An 18,108-nucleotide genomic window follows, 5' to 3' on the forward strand; every position below is an offset into this window, starting at 1 on the left:
CATTCAATCATTTTATTCTGCATTGACTGTCCTAAGAGACCCAGTGTGGGCAAATCAGAAGACCAGTATAAAAACACAACTGTCACCCAGAGAAAGCTTTGAAAAGGCAAGTCCTATTCAGTACAGTTACTCCTGTATTTGGCTAGTTTCCTCTACCCTTTTTCTCCTAATAATTCAGTATTATTCCAAACATTACTAAGTATGGTAACATTTTAAGGTTTCAAGCATACTTTCAGATAAAACACAGTGAGAGGTTATTTCTACAGGTAACTTTTAATGCAAATCTTCAAAGTTTCAGAAGATCGTTATTTTTTTCCTTTCCAATACATATAATTGCTTTTATTTACACACATTTCACCCCTTCTTGTACATTTATATTAGTTATTGCTAGTTAGCTTTTTCATTCTTAAACAATAGCACTAATGGTTTACAATCATGACACCTCACAATACCCTGGCTTGTCATTTATGCAAAATAAAAAAGAATCTTCAGCCTAAATACATTTTTTTTTTTTTTAAATATTCCAGCAAGTCAAGATTTTCTCATTTATTAGTAACTGTGCCTGGCAGAACACATCAAAGCTGCCAGTATTCGTGACTGATAAAGATGAAGTTCAAGTTGGCTGACAGGAGATAATTTTCTTCAGTTCTTCATTCGGTTCTTACTCATCCCAGGTATCTCCATACTTATTTACTTTAACTGAAAAAAAAAAGAAACAGTAGTCATGTTATTAAATTTAACTCCCAAAGCTATCCAGTGCCAAAAACTAGGGTACATTGCAATTTGAAGTAGTAAGTGGGGACAGCATCAGTCACAGTACAATACACATCTAATTTAAACTAATTTTTAATAAATGGGGAGAAGAAAGTCTGTAATTCATTATTCTTTAATGAATTAATACTCAGCCCAGAGGCCTACTGTGCTGATTTCTGCCCTGCAGAATTTGTAATTACTTTGAAACAAACACAACATGTGGGTGAAACAAAGACAATTGGTGGAAACGGGCAAGGAATGTTACAATAAATATGTGGCTACATAATGTAGTTACGCGCACAATTGGATGGATTCAGGATAGTTAAAAACACAAAGACAAACAAAAATCAGTAATCCCTACTAGGAAACTACTCAGCCATTATTATTTGGCAGCTTCCTTTAGTACAGAAGTGAGTCAGAGAAGAAAAAACAGAGTACTGGTCTTAAAGGATTTTTTTCAGATCTGTCTTGCATAGTTGAAAAATGGTTTGGGTTGGAAGGGACCTCAAAGCCCACCCAGTCCCAACCCCCCGCCATGGGCAGGGACACCTCCCACCAGCCCAGGCTGCCCTAAGCCCCATCCAGCCTGGGATGGGGCATCCACAGCTTCTCTGGGCAAGAGGAGCAGATTGATATTGCAGGTGAGGCACAATGAGAAGCTGTCTCAACCTATGATTTGATTGCCATTTTTATTAATCATGGCAGCTTAACAAGTCATGCTCATTCCCTGAAAAAACAGTCCAGTCCAGTTCACTATGCAGCTACTCAAATTCATACTGTTACAACAAAGGGAAAAGGCACCAGCAGATGGAAGCTAGGGACTGCTTCCTACATGGTTAGTTTTCCCTTCTGTCCTTGCATCAGAGGACAGAAACCCGTCTCCTATTTGCTAGTCTGGTTCCTACAACAGGGAGATAAGATGATGAACAAAGGGGTAATGGTTCAGGATGTACAACCAAGTAACGTGTCCCATATGACACAAGAAGCTGAATCAGATTTTAGCCCATGACATCAGTAGATTTAAACATACCTCCACTTATAAAACAATTCTGAATTTTTGTACTCCCTTCTTACTCCTTTCTCTAACAAACAGGTACTCTTGAAAGTTTATTTACAAATCTCATGCGCTGCTCAGTGTAGTTCTAGTCTCAAAGCCTGACTACACCCATCAAACAAAACACAGAAATACAACAGAGAAGGCAATATTGTGGATTAACATTTTATAATAACTCAAATAACTGAAAATAATGAATGCATTCTCATTTCTTAGCCATAAGATTTGCCATGGAGGATGGCAAGGTTTGCAGAATGCTGCCTAAGTTTTCTCCTTATGGCTTTCAAGTGATGTTTCTACTGGCTTTCTATTTGTGGAGAATTATATTGAAAAAGAAATAGCGTAAATCAATGATTGTGTAAAGCAGCTGACTGAACTTAGAACCTGAAAGAACAGCTCAATAATTTCTTAATGTTTCCTTTGACAAAGTCATGTAATAACAGAAAAAGACTTATTCTCTTAACAACATTGAAATCACTACCCGATCATTGTTTGTAATTTTTATTTCAAGACCATGTAGATTTGTCTAAAGACTAATGATCTGGAAAGAGTATTACACAAGGATGTAATAGATTTACCTTCCTAAGCAACACTGTTCCAAAGCTTACTATTACTATTTTAGACCTTTCTGCATTTATATATATATGTGTATATTTATTACAACTGTGTATGCCTAATAGGAAATATCATCTATTCCTACATGTCTCATTGCGTTGTGATTGAGAAGGCTGGACACTGCATACAAAATGAAACAATTACAACTGACATTCCTCCTGCTGACATCGTTTTCACAGATGTCACACTAAATAACACCGTTCTAGAGCGAGTAAACATAAATTGCTACTGGTGTCTCCTTTTCAAAAAACCTGATCAAGTCAGAGTTGACTGAATGAAGCCTTATCCTTCAGGGCACTGCATTCTTATTTTGCTGTGTAAAGTTTTGTTTCTCACTGTGAAAACAAATCTCAATATTGCTGCCAAATACCGTTTCCTTCCTTTGAGTTTTAATGTAGGGTAATGAACCTCTACAAACAATGCTGCTATAGAAATGCGCTAATTCCAAATGAAACAATTCATAAATGCCCCCCACTTCAAAACCATCAACTATGTGCTCTATTTTGATAGAACAATGCTATCTAAAACATGCACCCCCCTCCATAGCTAAAACTCTTCACTCTCTCTGAGCTCAGAGAATTCTTTGTTGAAATATGTTGCACAATGTATTTTTTAAAAAAGAAGCTATGAGATTTTCCGAGTCTGTCCCAAAGCAATATGGACAGAGAAGAGGATTTACAATCTGCTGTTGGAAGATCAATCTTTTTGAAAATAGAATTAATTTGAAATATGAAACAATAGATTACATCACATATCAGATACTTGCAGATACTGTAACAATGTTGCTTAAAGGGTAGGCAGAATTAAGCTTTGGGTCTGTAACTATTTTTAAAAATATTGCTACTGTTTGAGTTTACCATGTATTGTTGTGAATCAGCACATTACCTTCCTTAGCTGGTTTTTCCTGTGGCAACTTGATTGGAGTTTCTGCCTTTGGTGGTACCATTACTTCGTACGTTTCTCTGTGTTTATTCCTTAATTCTTCATATGTGACAGTTTTTTTTTTACGACTTTCTTCTGGAATTGGAGTAGGTTCTGAAAACAAAACAAACACCAAAATACTAGAAATGACAATCAACTAAACTTGGCTACAACCTAGTCTAGAATGTCAGTTAATTACAGCTCAACCCCAAATGAAAAGGAGCGTGACAGCTGCAATTCAAAATGCAACTGAGAATGTACGTGGTCCTTAATTCATTCATTTCCTTTTATCCTTTTCATTTTGTCTGTTTTAAAAGATCAGCAGTTAACTTATTTTTGTCATTTTATCTAGTGGAAAGCCTAACAGTCGTGTGGTCCCCGATGGATAAAACAGTTCTGGTCACTTTATGTAAAATTAATGCTAGTCATACATTCGATATATTTATAATTTCTGTAGAGAAACCTGAGTGAATCTCGAATGTCTGCATTCAGGCTTTACATTCTGCTATCAAAGCATTGGGACTACATCCATCATAGGTCACTTAATAAACACTTTATCTACTTTTACAATGCAGAATCTTGGTTCTATACTTCAGGCTTTATAAACTGTCAATATTTGTAATGAAGTGTTATTACAAGTCCCTTGACACATCTACATCCAAAACTTTTATATAACTAAAAGTGAGTTGCATGAAAGGGCTTTTTTTGTGCGTGAAATAAGACATTTTCCATCGAGTAATTAAAAACACAAACCGATTCAAAACATGTAACTGCAATGGACAGTAGCTTCCTCCTTTGTGTACCACAGAGATTCAGAGTAGTGTTTCCCCTGCCCCCTGCAATAGCTGAGGATAGAGTTCATATTGGAAGGAGGGCAACAGCTGCACAAACCAGTACTTTAAAACCATTTTACTTCATGGAAAAATCAGCTGTTGCATGAGAGAACACAATATGCATTCAGTTCTCAGAAGATTTAAACGTTTGTCACATTATAAAAAACATTTTAATATCACTGAATTGTAGTAGTATACAGTTAAAGCACCACCACTGGTGAAAATGAAACAACTTAAACCATAGTCTCTACCATTTGTCTGCTAGCCTTTCTTATCAGGTGCAGTGAAATGGTTGGCATATTCACTTTAATTTAAATCAAAAAGAACTTCAAGCCAGGGTGAGTTGTCTGCAGGTTTAGTTTCCTAACAGACTAAACCTTGTAAATTAATTTACTTGCAATTAGAACGACAAAAAAAAAAGAAAAAAACCACCTATATTTAGATTAAAGTTAGAAAATAACACACATATTTACCTTCTCCCTCTGAAACAATTCTGGGAACTTCAGGGTGTTTAATTCAAAAAGCTGCATTATCCCACACGTTTGCATGGGATGGAATTAAGTTTAATGAGAGAACTATCTAAGAGACAGCTAAGAGTTACTGAACTACCAATTGCTAAATACTAAGACGTATCACACCTTGCACAGCATAATCAGTGATTCCTGTAGGCGAAGATTCATTCAGGGAAGCACTGAATGGAACAGGTTCGTAGCTAGAGAGGCCTCTGTCTGTTGAACTATAATCATCTGAATATGTAGAAGAAAGTGGGAATCCAGCTCTTGGAGAAGAAGGTTCAGTAAATGACTGAGAAGGCGTATCTGAAAATTCAGATTTCCGGCTGGAACGGCTGAAAAATAATAAAATTAAATATTAAATACAGAACTGTTAACAAGTTAAAATTAAACTATAAGAGTAGAGTTGTGTGCAGCTGCAGAACATACTCTGGTAAATGGTTTAATTTATTTTCCAACAACATGAATTACTGTCTTAAAAAAAAAGATTTCTTTAACATTGCAAAGATCTATATAGTCCCTTTCTCAACACCCTTTCCTTCCTCCCAGAAAATCAAATCATACCCGAAAATCTCTAAAACAGAAGACAAAAGAGAAAGTGTTTTGCACTTTACAACATAAAAATGACAATCCCTCCCCCCAGGGACTCTTCAGAGAGCAAAAACGCATCAGACACAAATAGTACAGGGTGTGTCCTTGTAACTAGTGGCAGCATGTGAACTACAGTTAGTTCTAAAGATCTTTTAGGAAGAATTTGCAACTTAAAACCCTGCGTTATTACAAGCTACTATAACTGACCAATAATACACAACAGAAGAAAAGGAGAATGAAGAACTGTGTTGTGGAAACAAAACTGTAACAGTTTACTGAGTTGCTCATTTAATTTTTCAGCAGAAGCATTAATGAGTTCTCAGAGAAAAAAAAAATAAGACCACACAAAAAATACTATGGAAACCGATGCTTGATACTCTCGAGTATTCACTACCAACTCAAACTGGCCCTACAAACCACTACATAGTAATTTGTCTGTCTCTATCAAAAATGCCATCCTCTTGGTGCCACTAGAGTATGCATTCACCTTGTACTTGAAATTTCTGTTCAGCTGTACTTTTAATTTCATATGAAGAACATCTGCAGTTAATTTGCCTACAAAAACCTTGCAGACAAAACTGTCATAAATCTAAACCAAAAAAGTAATAGAAATTTAATAAAGTCCTACATGAAAATCTAACAAATCTTAGCACACAGTAATAGCAGGACTCACTATCTACTCACTATCCAAAGATTGCTATTGCTGTCCCGGTTTTGAATCAAGGGTTTAAGTGAGATATTCCAAAAGTGATTTGTAATTAAACACCACTTGAAGTAGAAAACATTCTGGAACAAAACAGGAAATAGTTTTAAGAACCTGATGAGTTTCTCATATGTACAGCATAATGCTGTTACAGATGTAAAGGATTTAAACAAACAGCATTAAGTCTGACCACCATGCTTCTTCCTGCACTGATATTGTTTACTGAGCTCTTTCCTTTGATAAACACTGAAATCATTTCCACCCTCTTCCTACTTCAATCAAACTAAACTATGGGAAAAGCTTCCAGAAAGTAACACTATTTTATTTCAGTTAACTTAGTTTACTTCTCAGCTGAGAAGGGCAAGTTCTGATGTCACACTACTGTAAGTAAATTCCACAGGAAAACAAGTCTCTCTTATCAAAATATATTCCTTCTAAATTAAAATGCTTCTTTTTCTATTCCTCAAAGTAATCAGTTGTATGTAACAAATTCAAAATGTGTGTTTTACAGCTGGCCAGTTCATACAGATGATACAGCTTCCTGAAAGTGGCAGAAAGAGGCAGAAGAGAGAGGAGGAAAGGTGCAGATCTGAAGGTGTAGATTATCTGAAGGTTTAAATTTAAAAGAATTAAATTCTTACGAATGCGAACTATGTCTCTGAGCTTGTCGTAGAACATCTCCTATTGGGGAGTCCTTCAGTTTCTTAAATTTCTCGCTACAGATTGGCAAGTAGGATATCTTTCCAGCCAGGTATCCACACGTTCCAGCAACTTTATTAAAAGAGAAAAGATGATTTTATATGCTGTATCATAACATTCAACATAGTTTTAAAGTAATCATTTCCAATGAATTACACAGCACCTTGAATTAAAGAAAAAAAAAGATTAGATCTGAAATAAAAAAATGCAGTAGTCATCTCTTTGCTAGTTTTGTGGACAAAGGGTACTAAAAACAAATGCAAGAGCTGAACAGAGACATACTTAGAGAGACTTAGACATGACATGAGTATCTGATGACTTCAGCTAGTAATTAATGAGTGAAAGGTAACAAAGAAGAGAATTCCCGTCAGCTTTTCCCAAGATCCAGAAACAGCAACTATCAAAGATGACAAAATGGTAAGGAATAAACAAAGGCAGAAAATTCTGAGAATTCAATCCATCAGAACAGACAGATCTTGAAAAGGCTTTCACCAGTATGAAGAGAAGTCTACGAAATTTCAATACTAGGCTCGTCATCTTCTGAAGAGGTTGCCTGAGGACAAACAACTGAATTATTTGCAATCTGTAGGCAAACGCTTTCCGAGTGGTGCATAAGACATTTTGATCTGCCAGGCAGGACATAACACTAAATGATCACAGTAGTTTTTTTGACCAAATGAGAATTCAAACTAGATATTTAGCAAAATAAAGTTAAGCAGCATAGGTGATTCTCTTTGTAATTTATGCAAAAGGTTAATGCTCCCTTTTCTTGAGGTCTTCTAGTTGGGACACATGGAAACATCTCTTGAGAAAATGTTTTACCCGAAGTAATTAGTGGCTAAAATATTTGTTTTCTGTTATTACATAACTGACAGCCAGATAATCTACATTTTCCAAATTAGTACAGTAAATCAGGTATCGTTCTCTGCTTCTTCTGTGTTCACTGTAACAAGACTTTAGAGAAGCTAATCAGAGAGATAAAGGAGGCCAGGTCCCACTATAGGCTAATACCAAACAGAATCATAGAATATCCTGAGTGGGAAGAGACCCATAAGGATCAGAGTCCAACTCCTGGCTCCACACAGGACCACCCAAAAATCAGACCCTGTGTCTGAGAGCGTTGTCCAAACGCTTCTTGAATTCTGGCAGGCTCAGCGCCATAACCACTGCCCTGGGGACCCTGTCCCAGTGCCCACCCACCTCTGGGTGCAGAACCTTTCCCTAACGCCCAGCCTGACCCTCCCCTGTCCCAGCTCCATGCCGTTCCCTCGGGTCCTGTCGCTGTCCCCAGAGAGCAGAGCTCAGCGCCTGCCCCTCCGCTCCCCTCGTGAGGCCGCCATGAGGCCTCCCCTCAGCCTGCTCTGCTCTGAAATTATATTTTAAACTTTAATACTGGATTGAAATATTGTCCTTCCTTGACAGATATACCGTGTCTTTGCTTATCAATGTAACTACTCTTTTGAAACCTTGCAGAGAGCATTGGTTATTCTCAGAGAGCTCAGCACCTGCCCCTCCGCTCCCCTCGTGAGGGAGCTGCAGGCCGCCATGAGGCCTCCCCTCAGCCTGCTCTGCTCTGGGCTGGACAAACCAAGGGACCTCAGCTGCTCCTCATGTGTCTTGATGTCTTCAGTCCCCACCTGACCCAACTACGTTAACTAGATATAAAAGACCATTACTGCAGTCAAGCATGGATACACTTCAGAGTCTACCAACCAGAAGAGACACGGACCATTAGCAGACCGTGATCAACAGACACAGCTTTGCTATGCGCAGATCAGTGACACCAGGAATGCAGGAATGTTCTTAAGCTGTTTTATCATTGTTTATCATCAGCTAACTATGAAGTAGCAGCGTCTGGAATTTGATGTGCTCTTCTTTCAGAACTCATCAAGGGAAAAAAAAACAACACAACTGCTTCCTTTGACCAGATGTCACTGCAGGAGGAATGTACAGTTAAATTATGAGACATGATTTGGACCTGTAAACCATGTCTCTGGCAATACTTAGCAGGAAGATCCTGTAGACAGTAGCTGCATCTGACCTAAACAATATGAGAATGAAATGAAAACTGCTTAACTCAGGCCTTTTAAACTGCGACTATGCCTCCTCCCTTCCCCCCAAATGCACCTAAGATGTATTTAAGAAGTACATAAATCACATATAGTTACCTACTGAAAAACAATCAAAACATACTTTACATGGAAAGTTCTTTAAACATAAAATGAAAGTCTGTATGCCCACCAGTGTACACTGAACAGAAGCCAGAAGAATTTTGACTAATAACCTTAACTTTGAGAAGAGCTGGTCCAGTCCAGCTGCTCCTTATTTTCTTCTTTGATTTCAAAATTTAGTTCTTCTAAACAGGAGGAACATGGCCCTTACTTACAAATGCATAGGTATCAGGGAAATAGCAATTCTATTATTTATTAGAAAGGTTTGTTATAATATTGTTTGGCGTTCAAAAAAGCAAGCAGAACTTACCATAAACAAATGGCAGCCCTAGTCTCTCTCATTCATTTATCTGCTTAAACAACATTTCCTTCACCACAAATCATGGGTTTTACCCTCTTCCCACTGAAGTAAACTGTAATAGTAACTGGCTGTAACTGACTGCATCTGGGCAGATTGGCAAGATGGCAACTTCCTGTTTGACTGTCATGTATTAAATTGAAAAGGTTAATTTATTAATTTATTTTTGATTATACTTAATCCAAAATCATTCACAAGAAATTGCTGTTTTCCTATAATTGTACACACATAACGTCCAGGAAAAAAAGGCACTAAAATAGCCTGAATGGGACAAGCGAGACACATGAATAATGACCTTCAAATTAGGAAGGGAGGGGTGGGTGTACTCTGGCAAAGTCCTTCAGGCAGACTTCACTGCAGCAGTATGCTGTTCTAATATTTTACAAGATGTTATTTAGACTCACAAAGTTTTAAACAATGTCAAAAAGTTTTGCTTGCCAGAACAAGAAAAAATATTAAACGGATACTATGAACAATAAATACAATCATTGTCAAAAATCAATTTCTGATAGAAGCATCATGAATTGCTAGTATTTGTAGTTCAGGCACTAAAAGAAAATGCCATTGTTTCTTCCCTCCTGTCAAGTTTATACAGCCAAGGAAAATATAGAAGCTAAGTCAAAAGAAGCATTTTTCATTTACTTCTTTTCAACTATAATAATCTCAGGAGATGCTTTAATAGCAACAGGTTACATTCCTACAGACACTTTTACTGAAGCATGAATTTATTTCTGATGATGCTGTTTCATCTTTAAATTCTACCATAGAAAAATATTCATCCGCAATGGACCATCACAAAAGGGGAAAAAAAAATAAGGCTTGTACAAAGTCTGTTAGCAATATTTTCATCTTACAGGCTCACATTACACTTGCCAAGAATATTTTGAATCTTAGAATTCTGTAGAAAGTCTACAAACAAAACTTATCCAAATTCAGTCGCACAAATTTAAAGACGAATAAATTAATCACTCTACCTTTTGATATTGAATACATTCTTCTGGTATCAGATGTTGTAGTTAAACATTTCGAAAAAGTTGCTGACTGATAGAATCAACTGCAGAAAGGTGAAATTTATTCACTGGATAAATCAGATCACATAGCTACAACCTCAGGCACAGTTTTACCAATATAAGCATGAAGTGAAGTCACAGTGAATCAGCCAGCTAGTCTCATGGGGATTACATCTGAGCAACAGACTCCAGGACCTAAGTCATAAATGCAAGCTGAATTTATGTATAGTTTTTACTTACATGCAACTTTAGTAAAAGAGCCAAATCTTGAGGTCTCTCTCAGAATACCTGAAAATGAGGAATGAAAGTAATTATTCATAAGTTATTAAGAATTAAGTTGAAGAAACACTAACTGTTCTATGAATCCAAAGTGACAGTTCTCTTGCATAATATCAGGGGTAGCAGGTTACCCTTTAAAATTTAAATTAAAGAAAATTCAAGAAAACCTAACATTGGAATTCCCCATAATATTACAAAAATCTAACAAGTACCTCTTTAATCATATCACACAAAGTATCACTACACACTGTAGAATACATTGTTTCATAATCACTGAGATATTGCATATGGCAAGCAAAAGGTAAGAATGTGATTTTAATTAAAAGTTCTGTTCTTTTAGTTTCAGGAACTGCAAGTCATATAGCTTAAGAGTCAGAACCTGTCTTAATTACCAGCAGATTAGGTGTTAAGTATAGTAACTTTAGTAAAAACAGAAATTAGTTTATCTGAGCAAATTCAAATTAAACTAAGTATTTTTAACACCTTACCTTTTTTGATTAAGAAAGTAGTAGCAAGCATGCTCGCTGCAGCCAAAGGAAAAGCTGTAGGGAAGAAAAGTTATTTAAAATATAATTTTCAACATTTTCAATAATATTTAACAAAATATACAACAAAACTAGAGTTGTTAGGTCTTGCTAGGTTCATTTGTATGAGAATCTAAGCATATACAATTAAAAAATTATATCAAGTATGAAACATTCTCAAATCTAGCTTTGAGATCTCCTATAAATAATGAAGCACTGGTTAATGTGCTATCCTGTCCTCACTGGACTTCATGCTTCCTAAAATACAAAAGCCAGTGGCAGATGGGATCAAGGTACAAGATTCCAGGTGCTGACATCCATCTACAACTGCTACGGCATCAAGATGCAGCGCTTTAAACCTGAGAAGCAAACGCAGATTTTTAGGAGAAAAGGCCACATAGAGGCCTGTGCCTCTAAAATTTTTTGATAACCAAAAAAATCTTGATTTTGTTTTAATACGAAAACTTTTAAATAACTCCAACTCTTACAGAGAAACAAAACGAACTGATATAAAACTAGGTAATTCAATCAGTTTTACTCATCAACAAATGAAAGAATGAAGCAAGTTTTTCTTTAGCTTACAGATCAAGCTACACAACTGGGGATAGGTTCAGGAATGCAGAGAAGACGATGAACACACAGCAGTATTACCACCTATCACAGTCTGCTTAACAGTTGACATCAATTTTTATCGTGTTGAATTACTTCGGACAGCAGAAAGCATTTGGAGATGGCAGGAAACAAAAGGAATACTTTTTCAAGCAGTGATAATTACAATATCGGGAAGATGAAACTTCTTTGTAACTATCTGTAAGACCACCAAGATAACACAAGATACAGTGATACCAAAATAACACCCATGGTAATGCTAAAGTCGATGACATTAAGGCCTCACACTTGTCACAATATTACTACACTTTAAGCAGCTCTGCAAATACAGATGTTACAAAAAGGCTCGGTGGCTTGCAGTAACTTTACCTAGGGGAACTTTTTTGTAAACAGCACTACCTGTTTATAGTATTTTGAAGCGCACAATCTGCTAGTTAAGTTCCTATTTCAAGATAAATAGTTTGCAAAACTATAATTTAATAGTGTTGTAAAAATTCTTAAAAATGCTATCTGTTGCTTTTTCTTTTACAAATTCAGACAGATCTAAACTAGATTAGGAGTCCAACTAGCATTTTAGGGTAAATATGACTGGATGTCACTTTTAATAAAAAGTATTGGTTCCATGGTTTACAAGCAAGATTACGTTAACATTTCAACAGAGAACATAACCTCCAAATGTATTGAAAATTAAAGCCCTAATGTTTTTAGAAGATCTAGACCTAGATTTTCTGAAAGTTAAGAGTTCTAGATTTTTTGAGATACAGAATGGCAGTGCAGATTTCAATCTGAATGGTAAGAAAAAAAATCTGGAAAAAAAAAGTTATATAAAAAAATCCATCAGAACTTACTACAGAGGACAGAAATGACTTATACACCTAGCACAAATGTTCTGGACATCAAAGATAGGTTACACACCATAATGGCAACAAATGCTACTAAGTGCACATATAAATGACATAATATGGTAACTAGAAATCAGAACAGCAATAGGTAAATGAAAATTGGAGTCCAACACAAAAATCACTATGCATATGCAAGCATAGAAAATAAATAAAAGCAGATTAAAAAGATCAGAGAACATCGCTGCTTTCCACTGCTATGGGCAACAAGTACTCGGCTTGAGGAACAAAAGAAATCGTAGGAAAAATATTGGAAGGCTGATACATCAGCAGCAAGTCATTAAGGGCGGGAATGTCATGTATTCCAGTCAAAATGGTTTTCTGGGGGAAAAAGTCACATCAAGTGCGTGATTCTGTTGATGGGATTAAAAGCGCAAAGGATAACATGGTAGATTGCAAGGTGATTTTTTTTTCTGTATTAGAATTTATACTATATGATAACACGATTACATGTTTTACTGGTATTACTAATGTTTATTAAACTGAAATAAGAAATGACTAGCAAGTTTTCTGAAAGAGACGTTATCAATGAACTGTTGCAACACAGAGGGTTTGTAAGAACTGGTAAAAATTAGACTCCAACTTGGAAATACATAAAATTATAATAATACCCGTGAATAACAAGAATTGGTACAGTAAGAAGCAATGATGTCAAGGCAGTCACACAGGCAGCCTATGCAAAGGAGCGTTCAAAAAACACATATTGATCACAGCTAATACAAATGTATAGGCACATGCGATGCAGAACAGTGAAAAAAAGACAGGAGATCCAGAAAACAGCAAAGGGCTTTAGGCTCTCCTAGAGAGATAACAGTACAGTATGCAACTCCTGAAGAAAAATCCAATTACTAACGTGTTTCCCTGAAGTGAGACTACTCAAGAAACTAATTTGGGGCTTCTAAACAGTACCTACATGTTGCTTCTTCAGTCTCTGCAAAAAGATGAACAGGGCAGTAAGCTTCCCTGCTAGTCAAGAACTCAGAGCAAAACACCTGAAGAAAGACAAACAACTCCCTCCCCTTGTGTCCTCCATGAGAAAGGTTATCAATTAGCCACAACAACCATCTTACTGCTAATGAACCTGACTCTCTTCACTTCCAAAAACGGCTGGATTTTACCAAATAAGCAGAAGGCTTCCAACCATTTGAATAAAAGTGGAAGAAGAGAATGCCAAAGTAATAAAGAATGTCTCAGTTGAAGTAGGACCTTGAATTGTTAATTCAAAATCATAATGGCTTGTAAGTTGCCACTGAAACTACTGGCTGCCAGGAGAAAGCAGAGTGCCAATGTGCTAAGTTTAGCAAACCAGCTGCTAAATTCTTCTTCTGTCCCAGTCTCTACTAAACCACCTACCAGCATTAGGACTAATCTACTAGAGCCTGATAAAATAGTGGAGAGCAATCACTTCAGAAGGCTTGTTCAAAGCTCTTAATCAGGTGTATATAAATACAGGTATGTCCTGAACGTTTGGACTACAAACACAAAGTTAAAAAGTAATGCAAATCAATTCTCAGTTGATCAACATTTTAAGAAAAACAGAGAATTTAATCTTGGTACTTCAATCAAATTTTGACAATATTCTGTGAAAATAATGCAAATTTATTATTGTATACTTAGCTGTAGTGCAAAAATTACTGACTGCAGAATCACATTTGCGAATCTTAGCTTTTATTTACCAGAAAAGCCCAAACATCTGGTGTTCACAGACAGCAATTTTCTCAAAAAGTTGAGCTAAGCGATTAATACAATGCTCTTTTCACCAGCCTCCAGAAAGACAGAAAGCAATAGCTCTAAGCTAAAGTATTTTATTTTTGCATTCTATAGATAACAAAAATTGAAAGCATACAAATGACAAACAAAAAAGTATATTCAGATACATAAATAAATGTGGGACTAGGTTAATTATAACTATTTTCCAATTTTTAATAAACATGTTAATTGAAAACGTGAAGGGATCTCGTTATAAAGGATAAACCTTACAAATCATGTTGTGCCTTTTACACAACTCCTGTCCAGCAAACTTGTAATAAACAGACGTGAATCCTACATAGATCAACACTCACTGGGATGCAGTTTTAGGCCATGGGCAGCTTCTTAAAGAACTGCCATGAGAGCTGCACCTGGGCCTTCCTTCCTTAAGGCCTCAGATGCCAACACACGCTCTGAGCAGGACGAAGGCAAACCAAGCCGGCACCAAACCCAACTTACCTCTATACCGGGCGCTCTCATCAGCGCACTCCTTGAGGAGCCTTCGTTCCTCCTCGGTTGGCACATAAGGCTTAGGTGCCACATTCTTTTATTGGGGAGACCGATTAAAAAAAGAACGAGAAAAAGGAAGGTTTAGAATTTGTCGGTGAAAAGCTTACTGTAGCTTTCAGGCCTCACAGTGCCTGTATTTTGACGCGGTTGTACTTAAGGAACCAACACCTTTTTGTGTACATGAAATATACCATTACAAAAAAATAATTACGGAACAAATGAGAGGAGAGAGAGAGATATATTCAGTGTGTGCTCGAACTCAGCCGACTCCTTTTCCCCAGGAAGGCCCGCTGGGGCCCCCAAGGCCAGCTCTGCGTGGCCGTGACCCCCCTAGCACCCTGCGGGGCCCTGCCCGAGGCGGCAGCGAGGGCACGGCCGGGCCGGGGCCGGCCTCAAGGGCACTGCGGGGCGGCACCGGACAGCGCCGGGCCGCGGCTCCCCGTCTGTCCGTGTATATGTACGGGGGGCCCGGGGCTGCCGCCTCCCCCCCGCAGCACGGCCCCGGCCCCGCCGGGCCCCCGCCCGCCTGCCGGGTGCCGAGCGGCCGCCCGTACCTCGTGGGGCTCGCCCACCTCCCCGCCGCCGGGGCCCTGCCCGGCCTCCATGGCGGGGCGGCGGCAGCGGGAAGCGGAAGCTCGGGGCCGCCCCTCCGCCGGGCCCCGACCGCAACGGAGGCGGGGACGGGGACGGGGCGGGGACGGGGCCCGTCGTGGGCCGGCCCCGCTGGGCGGCGGGCCCCGGGCGGGTCCCGCAGGGAACGGTTCCTTCCCCCGCCGCACCGCCTGCCCGGGGCATGCCGCCCGCCTGTAGCGTAGGGAGCAGGCACGGCTGCGGCGGTGGGGGAGCCTTGACAGGTAACTCGCGTGGGGATGGGTTTTTGTACCCGTTTTAAAACCGTTAATATGTATCTCGGTATTAACGGGCGTCTCACCCGCCTGTAGGGGGGCCCTGACACCTTCCTGGCTTTGAGAAATTTTAATTAGAGTTTATTTGAATTAGAACCAAGCAAGAAGCTGGCAGGCAGCTGCTGTCTGAACCTGTAAGTGGTCGGGATTTGGTGCTCAGCATCGTGTTGGGGTGCGTCTTGGAAAGAACCTGCTGTTTTTGGAAAGAATCCGCGTGTTCGCCTCTAGCTAATGCTGTCGAAATAGCAGCTTTAGAGGGTGAGCGCTGTTTATCAGAAACAAGGAAAAGCCGAGGAAAAATGATGTTTCTGGGAGCGTGGTGCATGCTGTAAAGTTTTCCTGTAACCACTCGGTACTGCTGCTTGATTTCGCCGTGTCCTGTTCTGCCTCTGCTTGCCTGGAATGCACCGCTCCCTGCCAGCCACCCCTGGAGCAAGCCGGTGTCTCTCAGCCCTGGGATTCAAGAGAAGAGGCTTAAATTGCTGCTGACTGATGGCGGGACAAAAAAAAGCCTGTGCCTGGAGATAGGAAATGCAAGGCTTAGAGGCCGAAGGTGTCAGAAATCAGTGGGGAACGCGCATGCAAAATATCTGAAATTAGTAGAGAAAGCGACTATGAAAGGAATGCTGCGAGCATGTGAGGGACCCGGGATAAACAGAGTTAGGAGTGTGTGAAGTAATAGGTTTGGCTGCTTATGGTGGCTGGGTGCACCAGCGAGACAGCTGTAGAGGAGATGGGCTTATGAGTGCTGGATTCTTGAAGTAAGCTGGGGGGATAGAACCAAGGAACTGTGTATTTAAGTTTCTTAATTCATAGTTTTTATCAGACAATAAATAAACTTCCAATCTGCATGAGATTGTTCTGCCTCTTAACACAGATTTCTTCCAGCCTTCATCTCTGCCTATCATCTGAGCCCACCCTAACAAAGCACATGCCAATAACTGAGCATCAGTTAGGCACATTATTAATCCCAATGCAAAATATTTTGGCCTCATCAACTCACAGTGGTTTTATTTATGGCCTCTAGCACAATTCTAAAGGCGATTTATTTTGTTCTTCTTCCCATTTGTCTTTCAGTACATTCTAGGCAAAGAGTACAATGGTTTTCTTAAAGCTTGCATTTTATAGGGGAGGACGTGTTTATGGACTGCACCTTCTCTAAACATGGAGCTTCAATGGGAGGAAATGAATATAGGTCTCCTTTGTTAAAGAAAATAATGATCGGTTGTTTTGCCTATTATAAAATTAATAGTTATCCATTCAGTTTTCCCACCTCAATATCCCCAAATTCCTTAGACTTCCAATAGGAAAAAAAGAATGTCATGCACCAAACCGGTGAGTTTTACCTTCCTTTCAAAAATTTTTCCTAGTACAATCTGCCTGCGAGATGCTTACTGGTACTTCAAGGTTTCATCTGGTTACATGTCCATTTTTTGGCTTAGAACTGCAGGTGTAGGGCCACGTTCAGCATCGATGGTACAGCATATCTGCATCTTTGGCACTTCATTCTCATTCTACAAGTCTTGTTCTGAAGTTCACCCATAGAAAGAAATCTCTGCAAGGACCCCCTTTTAGTCGCCTGGTTTACTTCTACCATTTCCCTAACACTCATGTCATCTTTCTGGCAGCTAATTGTGAAGTCAGTTTAAAATCAGTCATGGTACTGCCAAGTCTTTCTGATGCATTACATAAAATCTTGTCCATGGGCAAAGCTTAAGGCTAGCTGTATAACCCCTTTCTGTAAATCTAATTTCTTGAATACTGTTTTCCCACCTTTTGCTTTGACAGCAATTCCAGGTGCTGTTATCCAATACGTTATTTTTGTTTAAAAATCTATGCGCTAGAGTAGACCTTCAGAGATGACGATGTAACGTTATTTTTCAGGGAGTTTGGAACTGTTTGTTTTAATGACATGCAAAATGACAGCCTGACGTTTTAACAACTGTTTTGCTGTTGAGTGTGTGTTTTTAAACATGCACAATCTATAAAACAGATGGATTATTTGTAAAGAGAAGTAGCAGAGATGTATTTTTGTGTTACTTCAGGCGGTCATTCAAATTAGATATATTACAACTCACCCATGACTCTAATTTTTTTATCTTTTGTAACTTAGTATCATCCAAGAGTGAATATACTCCAGATTCAAAATACTGTAATACATGACAGAAATTTGAAACAATTTCTTTTGAAGGAGATGTCTCAAGGAGGAAAAGGAAAACTTTAGAAAAATAAGATTCTTTTAAAATGAACGGATTACTTATCTAACAAGAAGTTAGTAGGTGTGAAAATCAAATGGATTTCTAACCACAGCGCTTCGTAAAACAAAGTCATAGAGCTCAGGCTCGAGCATTCATATGGTGAGTTTTGTAGGGATGGTCAAGTGGTTTAAAAGCTTATCTGTCTGGTAAATTCT

The 18,108-nt window shown here is 38.6% G+C and overlaps 1 protein-coding gene across 1 annotated transcript; it reads right to left on the reverse strand.

The window, feature by feature from the left end:
• Positions 1-257: 257 nt before the first annotated feature.
• LOC308194251 (OCIA domain-containing protein 1-like) lies at positions 258-15,501 on the reverse strand. Its single transcript, XM_080589928.1, has 8 exons — positions 15,345-15,501; positions 14,740-14,824; positions 10,988-11,041; positions 10,461-10,508; positions 6,624-6,753; positions 4,815-5,023; positions 3,308-3,457; positions 258-699 (listed from the first exon to the last, which is right to left on the reverse strand). The coding sequence occupies exons 1-8, from the start codon at positions 15,393-15,395 to the stop codon at positions 662-664; spliced, it is 765 nt and encodes a 254-aa protein (XP_080446054.1). The 5' UTR covers positions 15,396-15,501; the 3' UTR covers positions 258-661.
• Between the last annotated feature and the right edge of the window lie 2,607 nt (positions 15,502-18,108).

Source organism: Anser brachyrhynchus (assembly GCF_964034855.1).
Source record: "Anser brachyrhynchus genome assembly, chromosome: 4".
Classification (NCBI taxonomy): domain Eukaryota; kingdom Metazoa; phylum Chordata; class Aves; order Anseriformes; family Anatidae; genus Anser; species Anser brachyrhynchus.